The 26,359-nt window shown below is 48.1% G+C and overlaps 1 protein-coding gene across 2 annotated transcripts in view; it reads right to left on the bottom strand.

Annotated features, from left to right (window-relative positions):
• Positions 1-22,844, bottom strand: part of APMAP (adipocyte plasma membrane associated protein) — a 54,610-nt gene extending 31,766 nt beyond the window's left edge. For both annotated transcript variants that reach the window (XM_003411608.4, XM_064275701.1), the window contains exons 1-4: positions 22,712-22,844; positions 12,314-12,430; positions 4,043-4,158; positions 1,789-1,881 (exon numbers count right to left, since the gene is read on the bottom strand). In XM_003411608.4, the coding sequence (XP_003411656.1) occupies positions 1,789-1,881; positions 4,043-4,158; positions 12,314-12,430; positions 22,712-22,803 (418 nt within the window). In that variant the 5' untranslated portion in view covers positions 22,804-22,844. The remainder of the gene's footprint in view (positions 1-1,788; positions 1,882-4,042; positions 4,159-12,313; positions 12,431-22,711) is intronic.
• Between the last annotated feature and the right edge of the window lie 3,515 nt (positions 22,845-26,359).

The following is a 26,359-nucleotide window of genomic DNA, read 5'->3' as shown; positions in this document are numbered from 1 at the left end:
AACATCATACACGATCTGGCAAAACTAAAACTACTGCAGTAGCACTGGCACTGCCCCCATCCAGTACTCCAGCCTCCTTAGGACATCTGAAGACAACCCACGGTCAGAGGGAGTCCCAAAAATCTGGGCACAGAGCCTGCTCACATCAGCATCGGAGAATCCAACAGCTACCTCAAGGGATAAAATCAGGACCCTGGAGTGGCTCCGGAATCCTCCCAGAACCTCCATTGGGAGTTTAAGCCCAACGGCCTGCCCTGAATACTTGTGCCGGGTGTGAGAGCGACACTCTCTTCTCCACCCGACATAAAGGGAGAACTGTTATTTTACCCCTTAGGTTCATTCTCCTGCTCCATTACTAAGCTCTTTTTAACCTTGTGGCAACGCATGTTTATTGCCAAGAGCTTACTGATTACTGCCAGGTGCCTACTGCAGGGTGTTTACTGCCACAATATGGTGTGGAAAAAAAGAAATGTATATACATCTCCATTATATATAACTGTGGGTGGGTATGTGTGAGTGTCCATTAACAGAAAGAGGTCTGAAAAGTTATTCACTAAAATATTCATAGCAGTTATACCTGAGAGGACTCTGAGATGACTTTTGCTTTGTTCTTTGTATCTTTCTGTTGGGTGCATTTTTACAAAAACATTGCAGCTATTAGTAAATGATGGCTGATAGGTGGTAAGTCTGTGCACATCACCAAATGAATGGATAAACAAAATGTAGTACATATATACCAAAAACTAAACCAAACCCACTGTCGTCGTGTGGATTCCGACTCACAGCGACCCGACAGGACAGGGTCGGACGGCCCCACAGGGTTTCCAAGGCTGTAAATCTTTCCAATACTGCCACTTCTTTCTCCTGTGGAGCAGCTGATGGCTTCAAGCTGCTGACCTTTCGTTCGGCAGCCAAGTGCTTAACCACTGTGCCACCAGGGCTCTTCATACACATATACGATGGAGTATTACTCAGTCATAAAGAAAATGAAGTCCTGATACATACTACAATATGGATGAACCTTGAAAGCATTATTATGCTGAGTGAAATAAGACACAGAAGGACAAATATTGTATATGAGTCCACTTATATGAAATTAACTAGAATAGGCAAGGCATAGAGACTGAAGTTTATCAGTGGTTACCAGGTGCTGGGGGGGAGGAGAAAAACAAAGTCACTGCCTAAGGGTTACTGCTGAGTTTCTGTTTAGGATGATGAAAAATTCCTGCAAATAGTGGGGATGGTTGTACAACATAAGGAATGTAATTAATGTCACTGAATTATACACTTAAAAATGGTTAAAACAGCAAACTTTCTGTTATATATGTTTTGTCATAATAAAATAAGAAAGAACTCTGTTGGCTACCAGTTTTTAAGCAGTAAGATTCATCTACTGTAGTTTTTAAATACCAGAGTGACTGAAGGATAGCGTCCCTTTGAATGACACTGTGAAATTCCTCAGAGGTTAATGCAGGAGTTCCGTTTCAACATCCAACTCACGGCAGAGCCAAGTGCTTTTCTACAGCAGTGCTCTGATGTCAACACCCAATAACCTTCTCCAAGTCACACACGTGCCTGAGCTGATGGCAAGGGGCGGGGACCCAAGAAGTAATCAGCAGGTACCAACACGCTGTCTGGCACGAAGCCGCGACCACAGGGTGAGAAGCAGGCACCCTGAGTCATGCCCTGTCTGTCCGATGGCCAGGGGTCCTGGCTGTCCCAGGGGACCATCTGACAGCTCTCTAAAGATGGCAGGAAACTAAAGTCCTGGGTGTGTCATCAACTTACTGCACGGGCCGGTGCCAAATTGGGCAATCGTCTCTACCTCGCCATTTTCAAGTTTCACGATCCGGCCATCTGCTGTACCAGTAAACATGGCATCTGTTTAAAAAATGAAAAGGATAAGAGCACGACAGGGCAGCCTACAGAACCACGACCACACCACTCTTCTACAACAGAGGCGGCTTACTTATGCTTTTGTCTCCAGAGAGGAGACAGCAGCTCTGAGAATGAAGTGCTGTCTGGAAATAAACACCCTTAAAGCCTTGCAGTGACTGGCCCGTGGGGCTAGAGGACTGGTGTGTGGACTGCAGCCTTACTGAGGAGCAAGGGTGCAGGAGCCCCAGCCCACAACAGGAAACTAGGGGGATCGTCCACTCTCCAGAAAGAGCATGGCTCCAACCCTGCCACTCAGAGGCCGGGGCATGTGTTCATGTCGGCCGCGTGTCAGTGACTGCTGCTAATGTTGGTTATACCCAATTAGGAAGTCTTCCAGAATAAAATTAAAGCACAATTATTCTCCCCATGTGCTTTCCTCTGAAGCTAGGACCTCCCTCCACTGCCAGCATCACACCAGCCACCCACCCACCATGACGACGTCCAAACAAGGCTGCAGCATCAGCCCTTGGGGGACCCTGTGGGCCACACTCACAGCCAGGTGACCCAAGAAACCCCATAGTGCCTTATCAGAAATGCCACTGAGAGGACAACCAGCTCCTTCAGTGTGGGGAAAGAGAAAAAGGCAAGAGCTGGTGAAGAAGTGCAATGAGCGGTCAAGCCAAGTGGGAGGGGAAAGTGCTCTCTGTGAGCAGCAAGAACAGAACACTGACTGCATTTCACTCCTGTAAGTTCCACTGTTAAATATCAATATGTGATTTTTCACCAAGGAAAAGCTAACATCATTTACTAATAAAATGTCATTTTCTTTTTAAGCAAAATTGAAAAGTTCTGTCAATAAACATCCTACACATCATGAAATACTATCTCTCTTGAAACATAGCAACAACAACAAAAAATCTACCGAATGTGCTAGTCTTTGGGTTCCATGTCAAACAGCAGGAGCTGGGAACAGGAGGTGGTCAAATACAAGTAGAGGGGTGGCTACTGACCTGTCTTTAAAAAGAAAAACAGGTAGTCCCCGACTTATGACAGGGCTCCGTTCCGACAACTTCGTCCTAAATTGGTTCTGACTTAAGTCAATCATCTTGTTTTTTTTAGTTTTCATTATTGTTGTCTTTTATTATTGGTATCTTTATAAATCTGATGTTTGGGGGTTGGAAACTTCACATGAACTTACAGATATATTTTGATATTGTATGTAGTACATATTACTAAGAATAAAATGTAGAAAAACACAGAGGGTCATAAGTGTGGTTTGTCATAATGCAAACACGCCGCCATTGGGGACTACTTGTGTAAGAAAACTGGACACTCAGATCCACAGCTGTTTTGCTGATACTGGGATTTCAGAATGATGAGGGACACGTCCAAGTTGCTTGTAAATCCTCACACTATTTTAAGTCTATAAATATTTTCATTAACTTTATTTTTTTAATTCATAAGCTTAATTCCTATTTTAACAGGTAGAAAATGCTCTCCTTATTAGAATCAAGCCAATTCTAGTTCTCAGTGTGAAATGTGAAAAAGATGATTACCATGAACATACCCTTACACGTACCTACCAAAGTGAGCTTTACAGTGGGAAGACTACAAACCATTCATCTTCATTTCTAAATGAAATCTACAGAAAGGCAAACAGCTGAGCAAGGACATCTGCCAAGTAACACCTACTGACAAACTCTGATAAATGAATCAATCACCAATGTCTGTATTCTGCCTTTTTCCTCTCATTTTAATGAGCCTGACACTTCAAACTGAATGAAGCGCTCCACAGAGGTGAACTGAAAATCACCTGGTACTAGAGTGACACAGCAACTGAGAGGCCAGCACCCAGAAAGAGCCAGTGAGCACACCCCTCTGGAGCAGCCTGCTTGACAAGCGGCACACCTGGGGCCAAGAAGGATGTCCAGGTCCCACCAGCCCCCAGTAGAGTGAAAAATAATGTCCAGGGCCCCTCTCCATCCCTGATGGAGGTAAGAAGGACATCTAGGTCCCCCTCAGTGGAGCTAAGAAGGATATCCAGAGCCCCCACCCCAGCAGCAGCTACCACTATGGGTTGCTCCCACAGAGTCCACCCCTTACAGCAGCAGGCAGCCTCAAAGGCCCCATAGCATCAGACTCTGTGGGCCCAGGGTATACTTACCCCCAATATGTGCTATGGACTCTGGCCCAATAAGTTGATTTTCATATAGCCTTTTGGCCTGTTGCAACTTTGTATTTGGATGCAGAACACCAAGCAAGAAAGGAGGTTCTTTGAAACTGTAAAATAAGGCAGTTATAGTAATTTGTTTATAAGAAACATTCCAATAATACCCTTAGTTGCCAGAAACACAAAGCGTAAGAAAAAAAACTGCTCTAGGACATCAGAAAAGGTCATATACAAAACAAAAATAAAGATATAACTCTGGCTGGCGCCAGGCCTTGGTCCTCATTCAATGATCAGCTCGACAGGCACCTATCACCTGACAGTACCCTGTGCCCCTGCAGTCCTCCAGGCTACCCGCACTCCTCTGTCACCCATCCAGTGCCTCACAATGCCTCACAGGAGGCTAAACCTCCTGGAACCCTCCAATTTATACAACCCTGTGTCAAAGACTGAACTGTGTTTTCCAAAAAGATATCGTAAAGTCCTAACCCCTGGGACCTGTGAACCTGACCTTGTTTGGATCTAGGGTCTTTGAAGATGTTATCAGTTAACAGAGGTCATACTGGAGCAGGTGGGCCCTACCACATCTGAGTGCTGTCTTATAAACAAGGACAACAGACACAGTAACAGAGATAGACAGAGGAAGGACAGCCACGTGACAACGGGGGTACATGCCAGCCAAGAAACACCAAGGATTGGCAGAAGCCACAAGAAGCTAGGAACAGTTTCTCTCTCAGAGCTGTCAGAAGGAATCAAAATGGCCAATGCCCTGATTTGGACTTCCGGCCTCCAGAACTGTGAGACAACACATTTCTGTTCTTTAAAGCCACCTATTCTGTACTATTTTGTTACGGCAGTCCTAGGGGACCAAGACCTGATATTCATTTGTCCAGAGGCTGTCCAGCCATTAACATCCAACTGAGATGGAGGCAGTAGTGTGGACACTTCACACCTTGCTCACCTCAGACTGCCGGGCTCCTCCACCAGCCGACAGCCTTGCTTCCTGCTTCAGAGAAAAGAGAGCACAGGTACTGCCCACAGCTCCCCACGGCCTGACATCCGGCACGCCAAGGTAAGCTCTGCCTCCGCCTGTCTAGTGGCATGGGTCACCCGGGCTTTTCTCTAAAGACAGCCCTCTACCAGGCACAGGGCCCCTTCTCCCCAGCACAAAGCCACACTCCAGAATCTTTCCCTCTGCTCAGTCAACCCCACCCACACGTGAATGTGTTACTTCTCCAGATCCACCTGCTATCATAGAATCACACATCACTGAACACTGCACTGGCATTTCTCTGCCACCTTCAAATCACACATCACTGAACACTGCACCGGCATTCCTCTGCCACCTTCAAATCACATATCACTGAACACTGCACCGGCATTCCTCTGCTACCACTCTGCTTCAAGCCACCATCTTCTCCCCTGGATTGCCACAATGGCCTCCTGCTCCTCCCTGGTACCACAGTCTAGTCTCAACACAGAAGCCAGCATGAACCTTCTGAAATAAAGACAGGTCACATCACTTGTCTGCTCAAGCCCTGCAACGGTCTAAAGTCCTTTTGGGGCCTCTCAGGCCCTACAGAATCTTGCATGTCACCCCTCTCGCTCCCTCTCCTCCTCTCCCCCTGGCTTGCTCCACTCCAGCTGCTCTGGCCTCTACTTGCTGTTTCTTGAATGCACCAAGCCTCTCCCACCTTAAGTCCTTTGCGCTGGCTGTCCCCTCCACCTGGAACGTTAACTCCCTCAACAGCCCCTCTGGGCTCAACTCTCACCTCGGTGAGGCCCACTCTAGCCACCCACTTTAATAGTCACCACCCAGCCTGGCCCCCCTGCCCTGCTCTACTTTTCATTGCATGTGTCACTTGCTCACGCTATGTAATTTACTTCTTGTTATGTTTCCTGTCTGTCTGTCCCCACTGGATACATGCTCCATGAGATCAGGGATTGCGTCTGTGTTTTTCTCTGCTGGAAGCTACATGGCACACAGGAGGAACCCAGTGACTACTGCAGAAGGAAGGGATAGATGGAGGGAGAGAGGGAGAGAGTGAGGAGGGCAAGTACAGGTTCACCACTTCAACGTATCTTTTGGGGGACACAATTGAATCCGTAACAGAGCATTTTCCAATTCCCTCCCCGCTTGCCCTTGGTTTCCTAGCCAAGCAAGGGGCAGCGGTGGTTGAGGGTGTCCCAAGAGGGGAAAGCTCTCTGCCCTGCCTCCTCCCTCCCTTCCAGGCAACGCACTTCACTCCCGGCCATGTCATCTGACTAGGCACCTGCTCAGGAGACGGCACAGAATCCCGAAATGAAGTCCCCTCCTTCGCTCTCTGCCCTGCCTCCCAATGGTGGCTTTCCACCTGCTTTTTTTTTTTTTTTTTAAATTGTGGTAAATATATAGGTAACAAAACATTTGCCGTTCCAATAATCTTGACATGTACAGTTCAGTGACTTCATGTTCGCCATGTTGTTCAACCGTCACCCTTATCTGTTCTACCTGCTTTTAAAAACCATTCCTAGTTTAACTAACAAGTTTTATTTCCAGAGGAGAAAAGGGAGGCACTTGTGGAAGTGGTCCGCATGCTTTGGTGAAAAGATGCTGGGCTATGGAGTCACACACACATAGGTTCAAATTCTGACCTCGGGAAGGTCATGCCTCGCAGTTGCACCTCCCTCCTCACGTCGGATGTTCCTGTGAGGATTATACAACAGGAACAGGCACATGGCCCGAGGACAGAGGGGCCCACAGCGGATGCTCAGCCATTCTCTGCCCCGGAGTCCTTGGTCTTTGCCTAATTCCCTACATACAGCATGTACTCAATAAGTGTTTGCTGAACTAAACTCACCAGTCTGTAGTCCACAGTCCCTGCTCACAAGGAACCCCAGGAATAACTGTAGCAGGGAGAGAAGGAAAAACTCTCTCTGCCCCCTTGCAGCACGACAGCCACCAACCAGTGCAGGGCCCCACAGGCGTACCACTGGGTGGTACAGGCAAGAAGCAGAGGCTTCCCTGGAGAGTCAGGCCACACGGAGCTCTTGCCAGATCTCTGCGTGTGCCGCTGACATTTTTTAATACAAATATGGGCCTTTATATGGTCAATTTTAAATTTTATCCTGTTTCTCCTTGTGGTTCTAACTGATCAGGATCACTCTTTAATCTTCCTTCTGTGAACAAACTTATTAAATATTCCTGCCAACGCTGCTGAGCTGTAAATGTGGTGCGTCTCCTGTGAATCCACGCGGCTCGGCCACAGCCAAGCAGTGGCGGTCCTTGTGCATCAGCTCGTGAATCGCCATTTCAGTCCTACACCTCACAATGAGTGTGGATTTCCATACAGAAGAAACAAGATGATTTTTCAAGGAAGTATATGAATGCTTTTAGTCGCTGTTTAATGCATTTATTAAAGTAAAGTTTAAGTCAAAAAAATAGTCATGTTTTGGGAAGTAGATTTTGTTGCCGTAGTTGTAAAGACCAACCAAACCAAAAAACCAAACCCAGTGCCGTCGAGTCAATTCCAACTCCTAGCGACCCTGTAGGACAGAGTAGAACTGCCCCATAGAGCTTCCAAGGAACGCCTGGCGGATTCAAACTGCCGACCCTTTGGTTAGCAGCCATAGCACTTAACCACTACACCACCAGGAAAGATAATTCTACTAGCAGTTGAAAGGTATAATAGTACCATCGAAGGTACACATCTTACTACCAAGATCAAACTGTAACACTTAAATGTTATAAATAAAAAATACGAACAGTCTTTATAGATGGTCAGGGGCACTAAGAGAAAACAGAAACCTGTACACCAGTGTTCACTGCAGCACTATTCAAAATAGCCAAAGTGCACAACCCAAGTGTACATCAACAGATGGGTGGATGAACAAATGTGGTATATCCATATGATGGTATGCTGCTGTTGCTGGTAGGTGCCATCGAGTCGCTTCCGACTCATAGTGACCCAGCGTACAACAGAGCGAAACACTGCCCAGTCCTGTACCATCCTCGCAATTGTTGTTATGCTTCAGCCCATCGTTGTAACCACTGTGTCAAACCATTTCACTGAGGGTCTTCCTCCTTTTCAGTGACCCTCTACCAAGTATGATGTCCTTCTCTGGGGACTGGTCACTCCTGATAACATGTCCAAGGTACCGGAGACGAACTCTCACCATCCTTGCTTCTGAGGAGCACTCTGGATGTACTTCTTCCAAGACAAATTTGTTCATTCTTTTGGCAGTCCATGGTATATTCAATATTCTTTGCCAACTTCATAATTCAAAGACATCAATTCTTCTTCAGTCTTCCTTATTTGTTGTCCAACTTTCACACGCATATGAGGCAAATGAAAATACCACAGCTTGGGTCAGGCGTACCTTAGTCCTCAAAGTGAGATCTCTGCTTTTTAATACTCCAAAAAAAGGCTTCTGCAGCAGATTTTCCCAGTGCAGTGCACTGTTTGATTTCCTAGTTGCTGCTTCCTTGGGCATTGATTGTGGATCCAAGTAAAATGAAATCTTTAATAACATCAAATCTTTTCTCTGTTTATCGTGATGCTGCTGATTGGTCCAGTTGTGAGGATTTTTGTTTTCTTTATGTTGAGGTGTAACCCATGCTGAAGGCTGTGGTCTTTGATCTTCATTAGTAAGTGCTTCAAGTCCTCTTCTTTCAGCAAGCGAGGCTGTGTCATCTGCATATCGCGGGTTGTTAATGAGTCTTCCTCTGATCCATATGCCATGTTCTTCTTCATATAGTCCAGCTCCTCGGATTATGTGCTCAGCATACAGATTGAATAGGTATGGTGAAAGGATACAACCCTAACGCACAGCTTTCCTGACTTTAAACCACATAGTATCCCCGTGTTCTGTCCGAGCTACTGCCTCTCGATCCATGTGCAGGTTCCTCACGAGCACTATTACAACGGCATATTACTCTGCCATAACAGAAATGAACTCCTGATACATGCTACGACGTCGATGAACCTTAAAGACATTTTGCTAACTAAGTCAGTCAGAAAAGGACAGATGTTATATGATCCCACTTACACAAGGTAGTCAAATGTAAAGAGACCAAAGTTTATTAGTGGGTTCCAGAGATGGGAGGGAGGGAAAATGGGGAGTCACTGTCCAGGTGGCACTGAGTTTCTGCTAATAATGGTGAATAATTCAGCAACAGCGGTGATGACTGCACAGCATGATGAATGTAACCAACGTCACTCTACTGTAGACATAAAAAATGCTGAAATGGTTACATGTTTTCTTGTATGATCTTGCTGTTGTTGCTGTTAGGTGCCGCCGAGCTGGTTCTGACTCATAGTGGCCTTATGTACAAGAGAACGAAACAGTGCCCAGTCCCGTGCCATTCTCCCAATCACTGCTATGTTTGAGCCCATTTTTGCAGCCACTGTGTCAATCCATCTTGTCAACGGTCTTCCTCTTTTTCACTGACCCTCTACCAAGCATGATGCCCTTCTCCAGGAACTGGTCCCTCCTGATAACAAGTCCAAAGTATGTGAGACGAAGTTTCGCCATCATCCCTTCCAAGGAGCACTATGGCTGTGCTTCTCCCAAGACAGACTTGTTCATTCTTCTGGCAGTCTGTGGTATATTCAATATTGGTCCAGTTGTGAAAATTTTTGTTTTTACTTTATATTGAGGTATAATCCATACTGAAGGGTGTAGTCTTTAATAAAACAATTTTTTAATCTTTTTTTTTAAAAAAAGCACAGGGGAGGTCCATGGGAGACTGGCAGGGGAAAACAGTAAAAGAAACACAGAGTCCATACCCCCTGACCTCCTTTATTGGGGAGAGACGTGGAAACTGAGAGAGCTGGTTCTCAGAAACGCTTGTCAGCCTAAACCATTTCGGCTCCCGCATGTGGCCCCACTGAAGTGACCCAGGCTTTCTGATGTCAGCTACGCAACCATGCCTGACAGCATGTTTCACTCTGCTCCCGTCTCATGTCTCATTGACAGCATCAAAGCATGCCCTGAAAGACGCTGCCAAACACCCTATGGAGTCAAGTCAGTTTGCTGTGTCCATGATATACCTCTAGTCTCCCAAATAAGGGGGAAAAAACTACGCCACGTTGAACAGCAGGTTTCTGGTACAGCCCTGCAGCCTTCCTGGTGATTTTACTCTGTAAGCACTGAAGCCAGTCACATAATAATCCGTTCTGGAAGGGTGTTCACTTGTCTCCTCTTTCCCCAACCAGTCCCTGGTCTGTCTGTTCTCTACGATTTCTCAGAGATTTCTGAGTCTAAGGTTTCACAGGCAAGTCACTTAGCATCCTGGGAGATGGACTCTCAAACACACTAAAATTCACTCACTGAAGGCTCATGCCTACCCCACCTCTTTGCCTGACTCCACACCCTGCACTTCAGAGGTGACAGAGGCAGAGCAGAGGCTGAATATTCCTGCCTTTCTCGGTCATCACAATGTTGCACACTTGCCCCAAAGAGTGGGGCTCTCTCTTTCTTGCTCTTTTGGCTCTGAAGAGGCTTTAAAGCCCTTTTTGCTGCGGTCATTAGCAATTTTTTCCCAAACCTCAGGTCATTTCAGTTCTTACACTCTCTGCCAGTCTTTTGCTTTTCTTCTTCATTTTGGAGCCCATCCTCCCAATTCTAGGGCAAGTCATTCCCTAAATCTGAGCCCATGGGAGCAATCTGTCAGTCACATTGGTTTCGTTGGGTTTCCCCTCTCTGCCCTCCTCACCAGCTCACCTGCACAGATAGAATCCACTCTTCAGAGCCTCTTGGGCCATGTGTCCTTTTAGTTTCTGCTCAGGGGCACATGCCTATCTTTCCTTTGAATTTTTCACCGCTTTTTCCACATATAAATTCACTTTTACTTTACTGAGGTCAAAGTTTTTTAGGCAGTGAAGCTTAACCCACTCCTCACCAACTCAAAAACTCAATCTTCACCTTCTCTTCTCTTCTTCTATCAGCAGGAGAAGTATCCTTCTTTTCCAAGGTCAAATTCCTAATCCGTGTTCTGGATTCTCACCTGGGGACACCCTCCCCTCTCTTCTCCCTTTGAGACAGATTACCCAAAAGGTATGGGGGGTGTGGACTGAGCCACATCCTTTGATATGCTGAGTGGAGTTAACAGGACAGAAGCCCCTCCCCCAGCATCCTGGGAGCCCCTGGGGATGGTGAACCAGACCCCTTCTGAGAGGGTACCTTATGTCCTCGGGCCCCCTTCAGGCAGACACCTGTGAGGATCCGCTGGCACACCAGGAACCACAGAGCTAAAACTCACAACTGCCCACAGTCCTCACGCCTGCTTCCAGTCTCAATCTCACACTAGCCAACTGTGCTTTACAGCACACTGCATCTTTCCTAATTCTAAATCCAACATAAAGTTGCTGATTCCTGTAAATATATGTCAACCTAAGGTCAGAACCGTGTCTTCGTTATGTCTTTGTATCAGCTGGGTACCTACCTTAAGCATACTAAGTGTTGAATATACATTTTTATTAAGTTGAATGCAATATAAAGCCTCTATTTTTAAAACATCAACACATTATTCAGTTGTATGTTCCATTCACTCTATAGCTAGAAATGGTTCTCACCTGAAATTTTTAAAAACTTTCATAATAAATTTATTTAAAATAAACTTTAGGCAGCTTCACCTTCCTGAGCAGTTTCGAGGTGAAACATGTCTAGTTACTCAACCGGGTTGCACAACCCTTCTGACACCAGTTCTACATCAATGTCATAGGTCTTCGCAACCAAGGAAAGTCTAGGTCTGTACTATTATAATTACAAATATGAATATATGTCATGTGTTCCCTAGGTATGTGCTAATTTTTCAATTAAAATGAACTGCTTTACTCATAGTTCTCCATTGGTAAAAAGTAACTTAGGAAAAATAGAACATTAGTCACAGGTATTAAAAAATTATCTGCTGATAAAATTTAAACTCCACCTTTTTTTGTGGGTGTTTTTGCCACTTCCGATGAATCTAGGTTACCCATCTCTAACTTAACTATTTGGATTTTTCTGAGTTTTCTTATTGCTTTATACAGCTTTGTTTTTTAAACTATGACATGGATGATCCAAGCCAAACCCACTGCCGTTGAGTTGATGCTGACTTACAGACATGGACAACATCACACATATATTCTGCGTAACATCTAATTCAATATGAGAACTAGGATCCTAAAGAAATCACAAAACTCTATTTCTCGTAACTTACCATTAAGACCCTCCATTCCCTAGAAATTATTTCAGGGTATTACATGTACCAAGCAGCCCTCCCCACAAACTGCTGGCGTAGCTCACCTGAGAGGCTGTGGGTCTATGGGAGACTCCAGCAGCACCATGGCGCCGAGCAGGGGCAGAGCGAGGGAAACAGCGAGCATCAACAGGGTCACTCGGAAGACTCTGCCACTAAAAGTGCTGCCGGAAATGAAACACACAAAGGTGAGCAGCAGAGACTAACCTGATGACAAGCTCATGTGACCTCCTGAGCCCTTTCTCAAACACAACCGACAGGAGCAGCGCCCCCCCCCCCCCGGCGCCCACACTGCAAGGCCGCTGACCTCCAGGCCTTGTGAGTAAACTTGGTCACTGTTTGCGGAGATTGGTAAACATGCCTTTGTTCTGTTCTAAAATCTTCTAGCTGTGTGGGTCACTCTTACCAGGTATTTTCCAGACAGTTTTTATAATGGGCTGCACTTGAATCCTCTAGCAGAATTTAAAGAGGGCAAACTCAAAAGACGAGCACAAACAGTAGTGGGAAAACAAAGTTCCAGTGACATAAGGGGCACACACTCATGCACATGGCAGGCAGCGGTCTCAGGTTTTGCTGTGATGTGGGTTCAAAGCAGCGACTCTCAGTACCTATGAGTCCCTAAGATTTCTCAGGGTTCCTGGGTAGAAGAAGTAGAGAAAAATTCTTGAAGCAAATGGAAGCAGAGCAACTTTCTGAAACTACAGTTCCCAAATATTTTGCAGATCACATCTTTAACAGCTCAAAAGGAAATCCAGCTCTTCCACCTGACAGATATCTGACAGCTACTGACAGTTATTCACATAGAAATTATAAAATCACAATTGCAAATCATCACTACTAAATCTATGGGAAGACCTGAATCTTGGGAATCTTAAGCGAAAGTTTTTGGACAGATGACCAAGAGTGACTAAAACCTCTCTCGGCTCTCGGCCAATGCTGACGTACACTATTACTTACCTGGTAAACAACGGAAAACATGTGGCCTCTTGCCACCAAGTAAACTTCATAGGATGACTGTTTACTTACATTAATGGCACTCAGACTCACTAAACACTTGACATTATAGTTAATTTAAAGCAAATAAAATCATAAGCTCCTAAGGTGGAAAATCCTTTTTCCATAAAAGGAAAAAAAATGTTGACTTAAATAAATCAAGACCCATACTTAACGAAATGGACTTGATTTAAGAAAACTGTTTTGTCTGATAGAAGGCTATTCCACTGTTCCAACATATGTTTAGCTCCGTTCTGGGTTCAGGGCAGGAACGTGCAGACCGCCGTGCCATTCTCCACTCCCCAACAACCAGCCAGCGGACTGTCGGCAAGCCTCTTCACCCTAGCAGCCCACAGGCTCCTCACTGTAAAACGGGGACTTGGAGGGAAACCCCAAAATCCCGCCTGGTTCTGCACATGCATGATTTTAATAAATTATGACCCTAATACTCCCTAGCATCTTTTCTCCTTTTCAAATGGGTGACTCAGGGCTTGATATAACCAATGCATAATGAACCTGTAAGTATTTCTCCTTCCTCTGCCTGCCTTTTCCTTTCACATACCTTTGTTAATGGCTTTGTTTTGATCTGATGCTAATAACTTTGTTTTGTTCTGTCTGACCACCTGTGACTTAAACCTCCCACATGGAGATTAGAGCCCAGATGTCTGGCACCAATATCCTTAGCCCGATAAGGACGTGTCCAGTATGTATCTCTTTAGAGTCTCTTGTCATTATCTTGAAATGAATAACTCATCTGGCCATGCCATCTGCGGCTACAAAGGCACTTCTAACTTTTGTAAAAATCATATATAAGCTCTAACGTAAAAATGCCTTTTGGGATTCCACAGAGACAGCCTGCGTTGTTGTTGGATCCCCATTGGTGGATACCGCCTAAACAAAGTTTCTCACTCTTTCTCACTTTGGAGTACATTCCATTGGCTGGACTGCTCCAGGGCATGAACCCTAAGAGGGCAACAAAATGAATAAATCAGAAAACGAAAGAATTCTCCTTCTATTGGGACAGCTGGAAGTGAAAGGCAAAGGGAAGACATTCGGACAGAAGACGCAGACATTCGGACAGCACAACTGAGGTGTGGACCCTGCCAATAACGCACCTGAGTAGAAGACAGAATCTCCACCAGAGCCTCAGAAAGGAGCACAGCCCGGCCAAAGCCCGGATTTTGCCTAGAGAGGCCCAGACAGACTGCTGACCTACAGAACTGTAACACACTAAATTTGTGTTGCTTGAGCCACAAAGTTTAAGTAATTTGTTGCAGCAGCAACAGGTAGCTAATACTGATTTTGGTACCTGAAGTAGGGCACTCCGGAATCAGGCAGTGGTGGATGGTGAAAGAATTCTGAGGAGCATGACCAAAAAAGTCTAGGCTGTCTTGAACAGGAACAGACATATGGATGTCCAAGCCTTTGCCAGTGAGGACTCGGAGGGAGTGATGGGCATGGTGGAGAAAACTTAAATCTCTTAGAGAAAACCTAAATCGCCAGCAACAGACTGCAGGTAAAAATGAGGACATAAAAGGTGTGCTGGAGAGGGCTCAGGAGGAGGTGAGGGACATGGTACTGGCTACTGATGGGGATCGCAGTTATAGGGTGGCAGAAAGCTTAACACAATTGTGCCCTGCAGTTACGTGGACTCCAGAACTTGTAAATGATGGAATTGGACCTTTAATTGCCCTTGTTTCCCTAGAGATTATTGAGCTGAGGAGATTTCAAGCCAAGTGTTAAGGGTGCAGCCTGGTTTCTTCTTGCTGCTCTCTCCTCCAGTGCAGAACAGGCATAGGGAACAGTACTAACCACTCCTCTTTTCTTTTAACACTTCCCCTGTGCTAATGAGAACTCTCATCTGTGCCCATCCAGAAAAGTCTTTTGCCCATAACTTCCTTCTCTTCACTCCCAGCCCAAAACCAAGCCTGTTGGTGTTGATTCCAACTCATAGCAACCCTATAGGAAGGCAAGAACTGTCCCACAGGGTTTCCAAGGAGCCGCTGGTGGATTCAAAGCCCTGACCTTTTGATTGACAGTCATAGCCCTTAATCACTATGCCACCAGGGTCCAGGCCAGGTAAAATGCCAAGTCAGCAGTCTTTCCCCTTCTTGCTAGCTGGGAAAAGAGGTTGGGGAAGGAAGCAGTCAGCCAGTAGGGGGAAAAATCAAGTTAAACCTTCCCTCCCAGGCCTCTCTCCACAACCCCAGGGCCACACAAACTCTTTTAATATGACTTATGCTAGTCAAGGGGTACAAGAACCACAAGTACATGAGAAGGCCTTTGTGACACAGACGACCCCTAAGCTAGACACTGAGCAGATTCATGCAGCCTGAAAGGCCTGCAGCAGGGAGAGGTGTAAGGGCCATGAAAGAATTAATGATAAAAACCAGTAAAAGTATGATCTTGTTGAGCACTTACCATGTGCATGCAGTACGCTTTACACAAGTAACTAGGCAGGAACTGTGTATCTCTCTGCTTTACAAATGAGGGGAGAGGGCAGAGGAACGTCCAGGCGGCTTGCCTTCAGCCCACTGCAGGAGCTGGAAGAGCTGCAACAGAAAGCCAGGCCTGGCTCTAGGCTGCAGTCGACATAAGCAGCACTGCCTGCCAAAGAACGTGAGGAGGGACCTAGAGCCTTCAGACTCGAATTTAAAAACTCTCTAAAAGTTAATGGGATGAAACTTAGACTGTGGTGATGGCTGCACAACTCTGCGAATACGCCAAAAACCACTGAATTGGGATGCCAAATGGGTAAATTTTATGATACGTGAATTAAATCTCACTGAAGATGTTTTCTAAAAGGGCTATTTATTCCACTAGTCAAGCTGCTCTTTAAACCAGTGATCTCCTTTAAGGATGCCTAATGTCTTTCCACATGATAGAAATGACAAAGTACCTGTAAAGTAAAGCAGGGCTTGTTTACACGTACAAATGACAGCAATGTTTCTGAGAGTATGGTTCTTTAAAAAGCAGGACCCAAAGAGTGGCAAACCCACAAAGGAGCAGAGCGGGACGTGCGACCCAGAGAGGAACAGGCACAGGGTCTTTCAATACAGAGTCATCAAGGACGCTTCCTGTCCAGACAAGGAGGCTGGCGTAATCACTGCCCAGAAGTGGTCCCTCAGGGAGGCTGCATTATGCACTCCTCCACCATGCCAACAGCTGTCATTAACGAGAACAGTGGCAATGTGAACCAAGTGCTACTCTACTTTTTCCTCGCCTAACGTGATTCTACATAAACAATTTCCCCCATTTACCTCAGGCCCCTACATTGTTAACTATCCTTTACCAGACTGCAGTTTGCAGTTTGAAAATCTTAATTTGGCCATCTGATGCGGAGCTTGTGACACCTGATTATATAGTCAGTTGCCCCTTCACACAACGGTAAAAGGCTCGATTACGTCCAGAACAAAAAACCCGGTCAGGACTAGAAGCGATGGTGCTTATGGCAAAGAAGTCGAAATGGGTCAACCTGCATGCCACATCACCTGTCCTTACCAAGCGTCTAGCTGTAATGCCCTCTTAGAACCAAAGAGTATAAAAGCGGGAGAAGAATCTAGAGGCTGCCCCATCCAGAGCTCCTCAGAAAGTCAGTCCCTGCATTGCTTACATCAAGATGACCCGGCAGCTTTACACAAACAGACCCTGGGCCACAGTTCAGACTCTGGGGGGTGGGTCCAGGGTTGGCCTGGGAGCCCAGCTTGTTTTCATGCTCCCCAGTTGTTCCTGATTTGTAGCTGACACCACTGGCCTTGCCCAACCCCTACCCCAGTAAAACAAGTCTGTTCAGACTGATAGCGGGTCATCATCCAGCCTCTACCAGAAGCTCTGTGGTCAAATTTTAGAAAGAGTAGCTTAAACAAAACTCCTTGCACAGCACTGTACAGTGGAACTTTCTGCAGTGACAGAAATGTTCTAAATCTGCGCTATCCCATGCGGCAGCCACACGTGAGATGGGCTACTTGAAACGGGGCCAGTATGATGAAGGGACTGAACGGTTACTTTTAATAATTTTAATTTAAATAGCTACACATGCTGAATGGCTACTGTACTAGACAACATAGCCTTAGAGCATTTAATATTCCTTCACAAGGCGCATTTATGTGCCAGGTACTATTCTAGGCCCTGTACAGAGTACAGTAGTAAATAAAATAAACAAAGTGAATACAATAAAGTTTCCTGCCCTCTGTGATTTTAGTATAAATAAGCAGATGCCAGACAGTTACAAATACAATGAAGAAAAATAAACCAGGATGAGGGCAAAGTGATGGGGAGGGCTGGCTACACACAGGTGTCAAAGCAAATGACATGGGAACAGAGACTTCAACGAATTTGGGGAGAAATCAAATATCTGCGGGAAGAACAACTCAGGCAGAAGAAACATAGCAGGACCTCAAAAAATACTTGTCATATGAGTGAAGAACAAATGCTCTAAGGAGTTCTGTTAACAGCTCCTGTTTCTAAACTTTGATCACAGCAGGGCACTGAGGCAGAGTGAGTGACGGGAGTGGGCCAGGGTTAGAACAGGCCAGGTAGGTAGACAGGGTGGACCCCAGAGAGCCCTAAAGGCTGGAAAGCACCTGTTAATGTGCACCCTGTGGTCCACGAAGGGCCCAAACAGGCCACTTCCCAAGCTACTGGATTCACGAAGCCCTAACTTCTCAGGTCACCTCATGGACTACATTTTGAGAAACATGCTTTCCCCCTGTGCCACTGCCTGGCCCAGCTCTGCCCTCCAGAGTGGCAAACCCTTGTCCTCCATGACAGCGCTTCCAGAAGTGATCCCCCAAATTGCACCACCATTCAGTTCTCTCCTCTCCTGCATGAAGCACCCCTAGTTCTGTGGGAGCTCCTCAGACAACAGGGGTTACAGAGCACTCTTTCTTCTGGTTGTTTCAGGGTTTGTTAAGTCCCTCACAAAATGCAGTGCCCGGAACTCAAAGTCAAGTTCTAGTCTAAATCAGAAGCTGACATTCTACAAAATGGCTTTCATTGCCAAAACTGAACAATAAGATTTCACAGAAAGGTCTGGGTTTCCAGCTTCTCTTGAAAAAGTGGGAGCTCGGGCCCTAGGAGACCCGAGTGCCACCACACAGGGTCCCTGCTCTTCAGGCGGGCAAGCCCTCCACCTCTCCCCAGGCCCACACTTCCTGTGGGGGCACCTACATATGGAGCAGTATAAAAGCCAAACAACGTGATGTATGTTCAGGCCTAAGATCAGGGCCCAGAACACAAAAAGTGTTCAGTCCCCTGACACCTTCCCTGACCGCTCCCCCAGGGGGCACCTGAGTCTGTTACTGCCGGTGCAGAGTTGGAGAAGGTGCCTATACTCATGCCCTGGGCATCATACTTACACTTATTTTAGCTCAGCCCAAGGCAAACTTGCAGTCAACTGCACGCCGCCAGCCAGTTCTCCCCATCTGCATCCCTGACGTGGCGCACCTGCGCTAGTTTAACTTCAGGCTACCACAGTTAACCCTAGCAAATCTGCATGTTCCCACCATGCTCTCCTTCCCAGTCTGTGAGGATACATCCTGGTAAACCGGCAACTTACTAACCTGGTGTGTCTTGGTAATCACTTTGTTTGCCCCAAACTGTCAGAAAAGCCTGGAGTGAGGCCTGCCCTCCCTGAAGAAATCTGCAACCTGAAATTTCACCGTCTCTAAGGGCAAGTGAGCAATCATGGTGATGTAAAAGGATTTGACAATTACCGCTGGCTCAGCCACAATTTACAAAATCCTCTGTGTATTTCCCAGCCTAATCTGAAGGGTGTTTGTTCTCTCTTTCTGCATAGGGCACACCAGACCCTGGAGTCATGGACTGAAGTCTTCATGGCCAGGCTCTGTGAGATCAAAGCTGGCCTTTGATTTTTGAGGAAAACCTGTTAGTCCCAAATCACAGGGCCCTGGAACCACAGGTGTGAAGGTAATCCCCAGAACTTACAGTCAAATAGACACAGCTCAGTCTTTTTAAGTGACTGCACTTTGAATTTGTTCCTTTCTCACATTCCTTCAAACCAGGGCTTCAACCAGTTTGTTCCGGTTCGAACCCCTGCTGAGAATTAGCATTTCCAAGATCAGAAGGCTGGGTCGCAACTGCTACAGTGAACCCTGTCCAGAAAGGGCCAAAACAGACCACTTACCAAGCTTCCCGCTGAGAATCTGCATTTCCACCCCAGATATACTGAATCAGGATCTACAGTTTAACAAGATCCCCAGGCGATTCTTATGTATAACTTCCTTGGAGCTTCTTAGAAACTCAAATTCTCGGCAGGGTTTGAAGCCCTGTTTTAAACTGGGGCTCCCAGACTGTTACTGCTGTGTGCGCTGGAGTTGATTCCGATACATAACAACCCTGTAGGTCTGAGCAGAACTGCCCCAAAGGGTTTCCCAGGCTGCAGTCTTTATGGGAGCAGGTCGCCAGGTCTCTTCTCCCATGGAGGACCGGTGGGTTCAAACTGCCAGCCTTTCCGTTAGCAGCTGAGCAATTACCTATTGCGCCAACAGGGCTCCTTTTTCCTACGCTGTACAAGGATTAATTTCATCACTGAAAAAAATTAAGAAACAAGTTACAAGAACCACTTGGAGACACACACCCAGGAGCAGGGCTGAGAAGAAAACTCCAGGTTCCTGGCTGCTCACATGCTGCCTCCCTTACTCTTCAGTCTTGACAGGGAAAATGGACCTGGTATAGATGTTTCTCATTCGTCCAAAGCCCTTCAGACTGAAAAACCAGCTGTTACATTCTCAATGTGTTCACTCTTTACTCCTAAACAGTTATACGTGAATGTCAAATAACTATTTTCTCTTCCCAGGCAGACCTGGGCTCCAAGAGAATGAACAGTTTCCCAGTACACAGTTACTAGGTTTCTAAAGTATTTGGGGGAATTGATTCCTAATAATAATTATAAGGAGCCCTGGTGCCACAGCGGTTAAAGCGCTCAGCTCAGCTACCAACCAAAAGGTCAGCGGTTCAAAACCACCAGTCACTCCATGGGAGAAAGATGTGGCAGTCTGCTTCCATATAGATTTACAGCCTTGGAAACCCTATGGGGCAGTTCTACTCTGTCCTATAGGATCGCTAGGAGTCGGAATTGACTCAATGGCAGTGGGTTTTTGGTTTAATAACAATTATAAGCTTGCACGGGTATGCTACAGTGCTTATTTCACCCATGTTTCACACTGAATAAAAGGGTTTAACAATTAAAATTCTCCACTTTAACTCAGAAACAGAAATTTAAGAGCTTTGGCATAAAATCTTATTTCCAAAGTCATCCTTTTATTTCTCTTCTGACTCCATTACTCTGTAGCTTCATATAAACCACTACATAGGCCTCAATGCCTCCTCGGTAAGACAGCTAATACCACCTTACGTGCCAAGAGTTAGGAGACCAGTCAAGGCATCCCTAGGTGTCTCTCCCACTGCTAAAATCTACTGTGCTGCTTCTGTTCTCTTAATTTAATTATAAATTAAGGGTTATTATTCTTCCAAGGCTTATTCTGTTTAAAAAAAAAAATGTGTATAGCACATTTAAAGTTTATTCTACAGTTAGCATGTTTCTACTTCCTTTAGACTCCTTTACTTTTCTGTCTTATGTTGAACTCTCAACTTTCAAAGTAACCAGAATAATCAGAAGTACTACCAGAAATAACTACAAAAGAAATGAAAACTATAGAATTACAGAAGAAAAATACACAAACAGCTGTAATGTTGTAACAACAAATGTAGAAATGAAGGTGGGTGACAGGAACTCTAAAAAGACCACTGCAGGTTTATAGAAAAGGGATCAAACAAGAAACCGAGGGAAAGAGAGGAAAATAAAAACAATGTTCATGGACAGCAAAGTCAAGAATATATCTTAAATAAACACAATAGATCAAGCAGCAAAAGATAACTCTGGAACATCCAATTTACCCTGCCAATAAAGAAGATATCCCCAAACTAAAAAACTCTGCCCCTCCAGGCTGGGCCCCTCTAAAAAGTGCCCTCACTCAGGTGCTGTATGCCCTGGTTTTCCACACACTGCCCCCCCAGACAAACTGAGGCCCAGCTGTTTGTTCACTTCTCATGTACAGGTGTCTGGGGGGCCATGCCTCGTTTTCGTATTTTCTGTAGTAAAGCACTGCCGCTGCTTGCACATGTCCATTCTAAAAGGCTGGTCAGTCATCAGCAATGAAGTCATAATAGACAGTCTGTGGGGTGATCAAGTTTCCCCAGTTAGCCCAGGTTTAGCACTGCAAGTCTCATGTCCTTAGAAACCCCTCGGTCCTGGACAGGCTGGAGGCAGCTGTTCGTCCTACAGACAGGATAGATGGCAGCACCCCCCGACCTTTCCGCTGGCCTTGGGGGTCAGACACTACCACCACATCTTCTCCCCGAAATGCCTTTCTAGAGCCAAAATCAGTGATGACACCCCTGGCTGGTGTCTCCTCTCTGCTAGAGCTCGCCTTCAGATGCACTCCTCTGTCTTCAGTGAAGGAATTCAGCCTGCCAGAGGTAAACCCTGCCCCTCATTTAGCATGTACCACAACCTTTGGCACACCGCTGATGATTAATAAATATTTCCAGTATTTCTATCAAGATGTAAGTCAATCACTCCCACAGGGTTTGGTCTGTGGGGTCTCTTGGTTCTGTCTAAAAACTTAAATCACGAAACTCAGGACACAACATTGAAAAAGAATTGTATGTATTTTGTGTTGAAATAAATACCTTAAGGGTTGCGCTTCTGTTTTTCCGTAACAAAACACATCATACTTAAATTTTTGGAAGATTGGGACAGGAAACAAAGACCAAAAACCTTGAGGCTTCTTTCATTAGACATCAACAATTACAATTTCCTATGCTTCTCCGGCCCTAGCAGGAAAACCTGCAAGGCTGAACTTTCACAAAAATTGCCTAACAACGTAACTTCTGTTCGCTGCCCGCTCCCGAGGCCCGCGGCGAGGGCTGGTCAAGCACCAGGAGGCACCAGGCGCAGAGAAGCAGAGCTAGAAGCCAGCTCTTGGCTGGATGGCGAGGCGGGGCGCGAGCATCTTTTCGGCCTCCTCCAGGGAGGTGCGAGCAGGGGACAGGTTAGATACAGGGCCGCGGGCCAGGTGGCTCCGTCCTGAGAGGGTGGGGGCCCAGGTAAGCCAGCAGGAGGGCAGGGCGGAGGGGCAGCGGGGACGGGGAGCGCGAGGAAGCAATCGCTCCGGAGGGTCTGGCGAGAGTGCGGGGCAGGACGGGGCTGCTGCGGCGCGAGAAGAACGCGGCCACCGAGTCCAGGGCGGCCTGGAGGCCTGACGAGCCCGCTTCCCACCCCGTGAAGCCGGCTTTGCCGCGGGACCGAGCCAGGGCGCACACAGCGCCTCCGGCCGCGCATCCGGCCCGTTACTGCCCCGCGTCGCCCTGCTTGACCAGAGCCGCCCCGCGCCGCCCCGCTGCAGCGCCCGGCCTGCGGTCCGGCTCACCCGCCGCCCTCGGCCTCCGAGGCCGGGCCATCGTCCGTGACGACCTGAGGCCGTAGAGGCCGACGCTGCCGCAACCCGTCCACCTCGCTCATGACGCGGGCGCCGCGGCCACCTCCTCCTCCAGCACCGACGGGTTCCAGGCTGCACCTGCCGCCGCGCCGCACGGCCTCGCGCCTGCGCCCCGCCCTCCGGTGTCGTCATTGGCCGGCGACGCGTGAATCGGCGCACGGAAGGACGTCACAGCCAGGAGCCAATCCGCAGCGCCGGCCCGCCCCCCACCCGACGCTGGGGCGGTGGTTTCCGGAGCGTTGGCGCCTGGGCTTTCCCGGCAGATTTGGCCGTGGACCGACGTCAGGCTGGGACGCCAGGTTGGGCAGGGGTCCCCGGGGGGCGCGGGGCTCAGAGCCCGGTCGCGAGCAAGCGCCAAGGTCTCTGGGACCCGGAAGCCCGGGGCCTGAACTCGGCCTCGCCTGGCCCGGCCCCCGCGCTTGCCGCCGCCCTGTTGTCTGACAGTGAGAGCTTCCCTGCGTGTTGTCCTCTGACATTGAGAGCTTCCCTGCCCTGTTGTCCTCTGACACTGAGAGCTTCCCTGCCTGTTGTCCTCTGACACTGAGAGCTTCCCTGCCCTGTTGTCCTCTGACACTGAGAGCTTCCCTGCCTGTTGTCCTGACACTGAGAGCTTCCCTGCCTGTTGTCCTCTGACACTGAGAGCTTCCCTGCCTGTTGTCCTCTGACACTGAGAGCTTCCCTGCCTGTTGTCCTCTGACACTGAGAGCTTCCCTGCCCTGTTGTCCTCTGACACTGAGAGCTTCCCTGCGTGTTGTCCTCTGACATTGAGAGCTTCCCTGCCCTGTTGTCCTCTGACACTGAGAGCTTCCCTGCCTGTTGTCCTCTGACACTGAGAGCTTCCCTGCCCTGTTGTCCTCTGACACTGAGAGCTTCCCTGCCTGTTGTCCTGACACTGAGAGCTTCCCTGCCTGTTGTCCTCTGACACTGAGAGCTTCCCTGCCTGTTGTCCTCTGACACTGAGAGCTTCCCTGCCTGTTGTCCTCTGACACTGAGAGCTTCCCTGCCCTGTTGTCCTCTGACACTGAGAGCTTCCCTGCCCTGTTGTCCTCTGACACTGACAGCTTCCCTGCGTGTTGTCCTCTGACATTGAGAGCTTCCCTGCCCTGTTGTCCTCTGACACTGAGAGCTTCCCTGCCTGTTGTCCTCTGACACTGAGAGCTTCCCTGCCCTGTTGTCCTCTGCACTGAGAGCTTCCCTGCCCTGTTGTCCTCTGACACTGAGAGCTTCCCTGCCTGTTGTCCTCTGACACTGAGAGCTTCCCTGCCCTGTTGTCCTCTGACAGTGAGAGCTTGCGCCGCCCTGTTGTTCTTGGACAGTGAGAGCTTGCCCTGCCCTGTTGTTGTCTGACACTGAGAGCTTGTGCTGCCCTGTTGTCCTCTGACACTGAGAGCTTCCCTGCCCTGTTGTCCTCTGACACTGAGAGCTTCCCTGCCTGTTGTCCTCTGACACTGAGAGCTTCCCTGCCCTGTTGTCCTCTGACACTGACAGCTTCCCTGCCCTGTTGTTCTCTGACACTGACAGCTTCCCTGCCCTGTTGTCCTCTGACAGTGAGAGCTTCCCTGCCTGTTGTCCTCTGACACTGACAGCTTCCCTGCCTGTTGTCCTCTGACACTGAGAGCTTCCCTGCCTGTTGTCCTCTGACACTGAGAGCTTCCCTGCCCTGTTGTCCTCTGACACTGACAGCTTCCCTGCCCTGTTGTCCTCTGACAGTGAGAGCTTCCCTGCCTGTTGTCCTCTGACATTGAGAGCTTCCCTGCCCTGTTGTTCTCTGACACTGACAGCTTCCCTGCCTGTTGTCCTCTGACACTGACAGCTTCCCTGCCCTGTTGTCCTCTGACACTGAGAGCTTCCCTGCCCTGTTGTCCTCTGACACTGACAGCTTCCCTGCGTGTTGTCCTCTGACATTGAGAGCTTCCCTGCCCTGTTGTCCTCTGACATTGAGAGCTTCCCTGCCTGTTGTCCTCTGACACTGAGAGCTTCCCTGCCTGTTGTCCTCTGACAGTGAGCTTCCCTGCCTGTTGTCCTCTGACAGTGAGAGCTTCCCTGCCTGTTGTCCTCTGACAGCGAGAGCTTGCGCCGCGCTGTTGTTGTCTGACACTGAGAGCTTGTGCTGCCCTGTTGTCCTCTGACACTGAGAGCTTCCTTGCCTGTTGTCCTGTGACACTGAGAGCTTCCCTGCCTGTTGTCCTCTGACAGTGAGAGCTTCCCTGCCCTGTTGTCCTCTGCACTGAGAGCTTCCCTGCCCTGTTGTCCTCTGACAGTGAGAGCTTCCCTGCCCTGTTGTCCTCTGACAGTGAGAGCTTGCGCCGCCCTGTTGTTCTCGGACAGTGAGAGCTTGCCCTGCTCTGTTGTTGTCTGACACTGAGAGCTTGTGCTGCCCTGTTGTCCTCTGACAGTGAGAGCTTCCCTGCCCTGTTGTCCTCTGACACTGAGAGCTTCCCTGCCCTGTTGTCCTCTGACACTGAGAGCTTCCCTGCCCTGTTGTCCTCTGACACTGAGAGCTTCCCTGCCCTGTTGTTCTCTGACACTGAGAGCTTGCACCACCCTGTTGTTGTCTGACAGTGAGAGCTTGCGCCTTCCTCTTGTTTTCTGACAGTGAGAGCGTGCACTGCCCTGTTGTTGTCTGACAGTGAGAGCTTGCGCTTTCCTCTTGTTTTCTGACAGTGAGAGCGTGCACTGCCCTGTTGTCCTCTGACAGTGAGAGCTTCCCTGCCCTGTTGTCCTCTGACACTGAGAGCTTCCCTGCCCTGTTGTCCTCTGACACTGAGAGCTTCCCTGCCCTGTTGTCCTCTGACACTGAGAGCTTCCCTGCCCTGTTGTCCTCTGACACTGAGAGCTTCCCTGCCCTGTTGTCCTCTGACACTGAGAGCTTGCACCACCCTGTTGTTGTCTGAGAGTGAGAGCTTCCCTGCCCTGTTCTCTGACAGTGAGAGCTTGCCCTGCCCTGTTGTTCTCTGACAGTGAGAGCTTCCCTGCCCTGTTGTTGTCTGACAGTGAGAGCTTGCGCTTTCCTCTTGTTTTCTGACAGTGAGAGCGTGCACTGCCCTGTTGTCCTCTGACAGTGAGAGCTTCCCTGCCCTGTTGTCCTCTGACACTGAGAGCTTCCCTGCCCTGTTGTCCTCTGACACTGAGAGCTTCCCTGCCCTGTTGTCCTCTGACACTGAGAGCTTGCACCACCCTGTTGTTGTCTGAGAGTGAGAGCTTCCCTGCCCTGTTCTCTGACAGTGAGAGCTTCCCTGCCCTGTTGTTGTCTGACAGTGAGAGCTTGCGCTGTCCTCTTGTTTTCTGACAGTGAGAGCGTGCGCTGCCCTGTTGTTCTCTGACAGTGAGAGCTTGCGCTGCCCTGTTGTCCTCTGACAGTGAGAGCTTGCCCTGCCCTGTTCTCCTCTGACAGTGAGAGCTTGCCCTGCCCTGTTGTTCTCTGACAGTGAGAGCTCAGGCTGCCCTGTTGTTCTCTGACAGTGAGAGCTTGCCCCGCCCTGTTGTTCTCTGACAGTGAGAGCTTGCCCCGCCCTGTTGTTCTCTGACAGTGAGAGCTTGAGCTGTCCTGTTGTTGACTGACAGTGGGAGCTTGTCCTG

Source organism: Loxodonta africana, chromosome 24, assembly GCF_030014295.1.
Source record: "Loxodonta africana isolate mLoxAfr1 chromosome 24, mLoxAfr1.hap2, whole genome shotgun sequence".
NCBI lineage: Eukaryota > Metazoa > Chordata > Mammalia > Proboscidea > Elephantidae > Loxodonta > Loxodonta africana.
The sequence above is the reverse complement of the archived record's forward strand: the minus strand, read 5'-3'. Positions and strand labels throughout refer to the sequence as shown.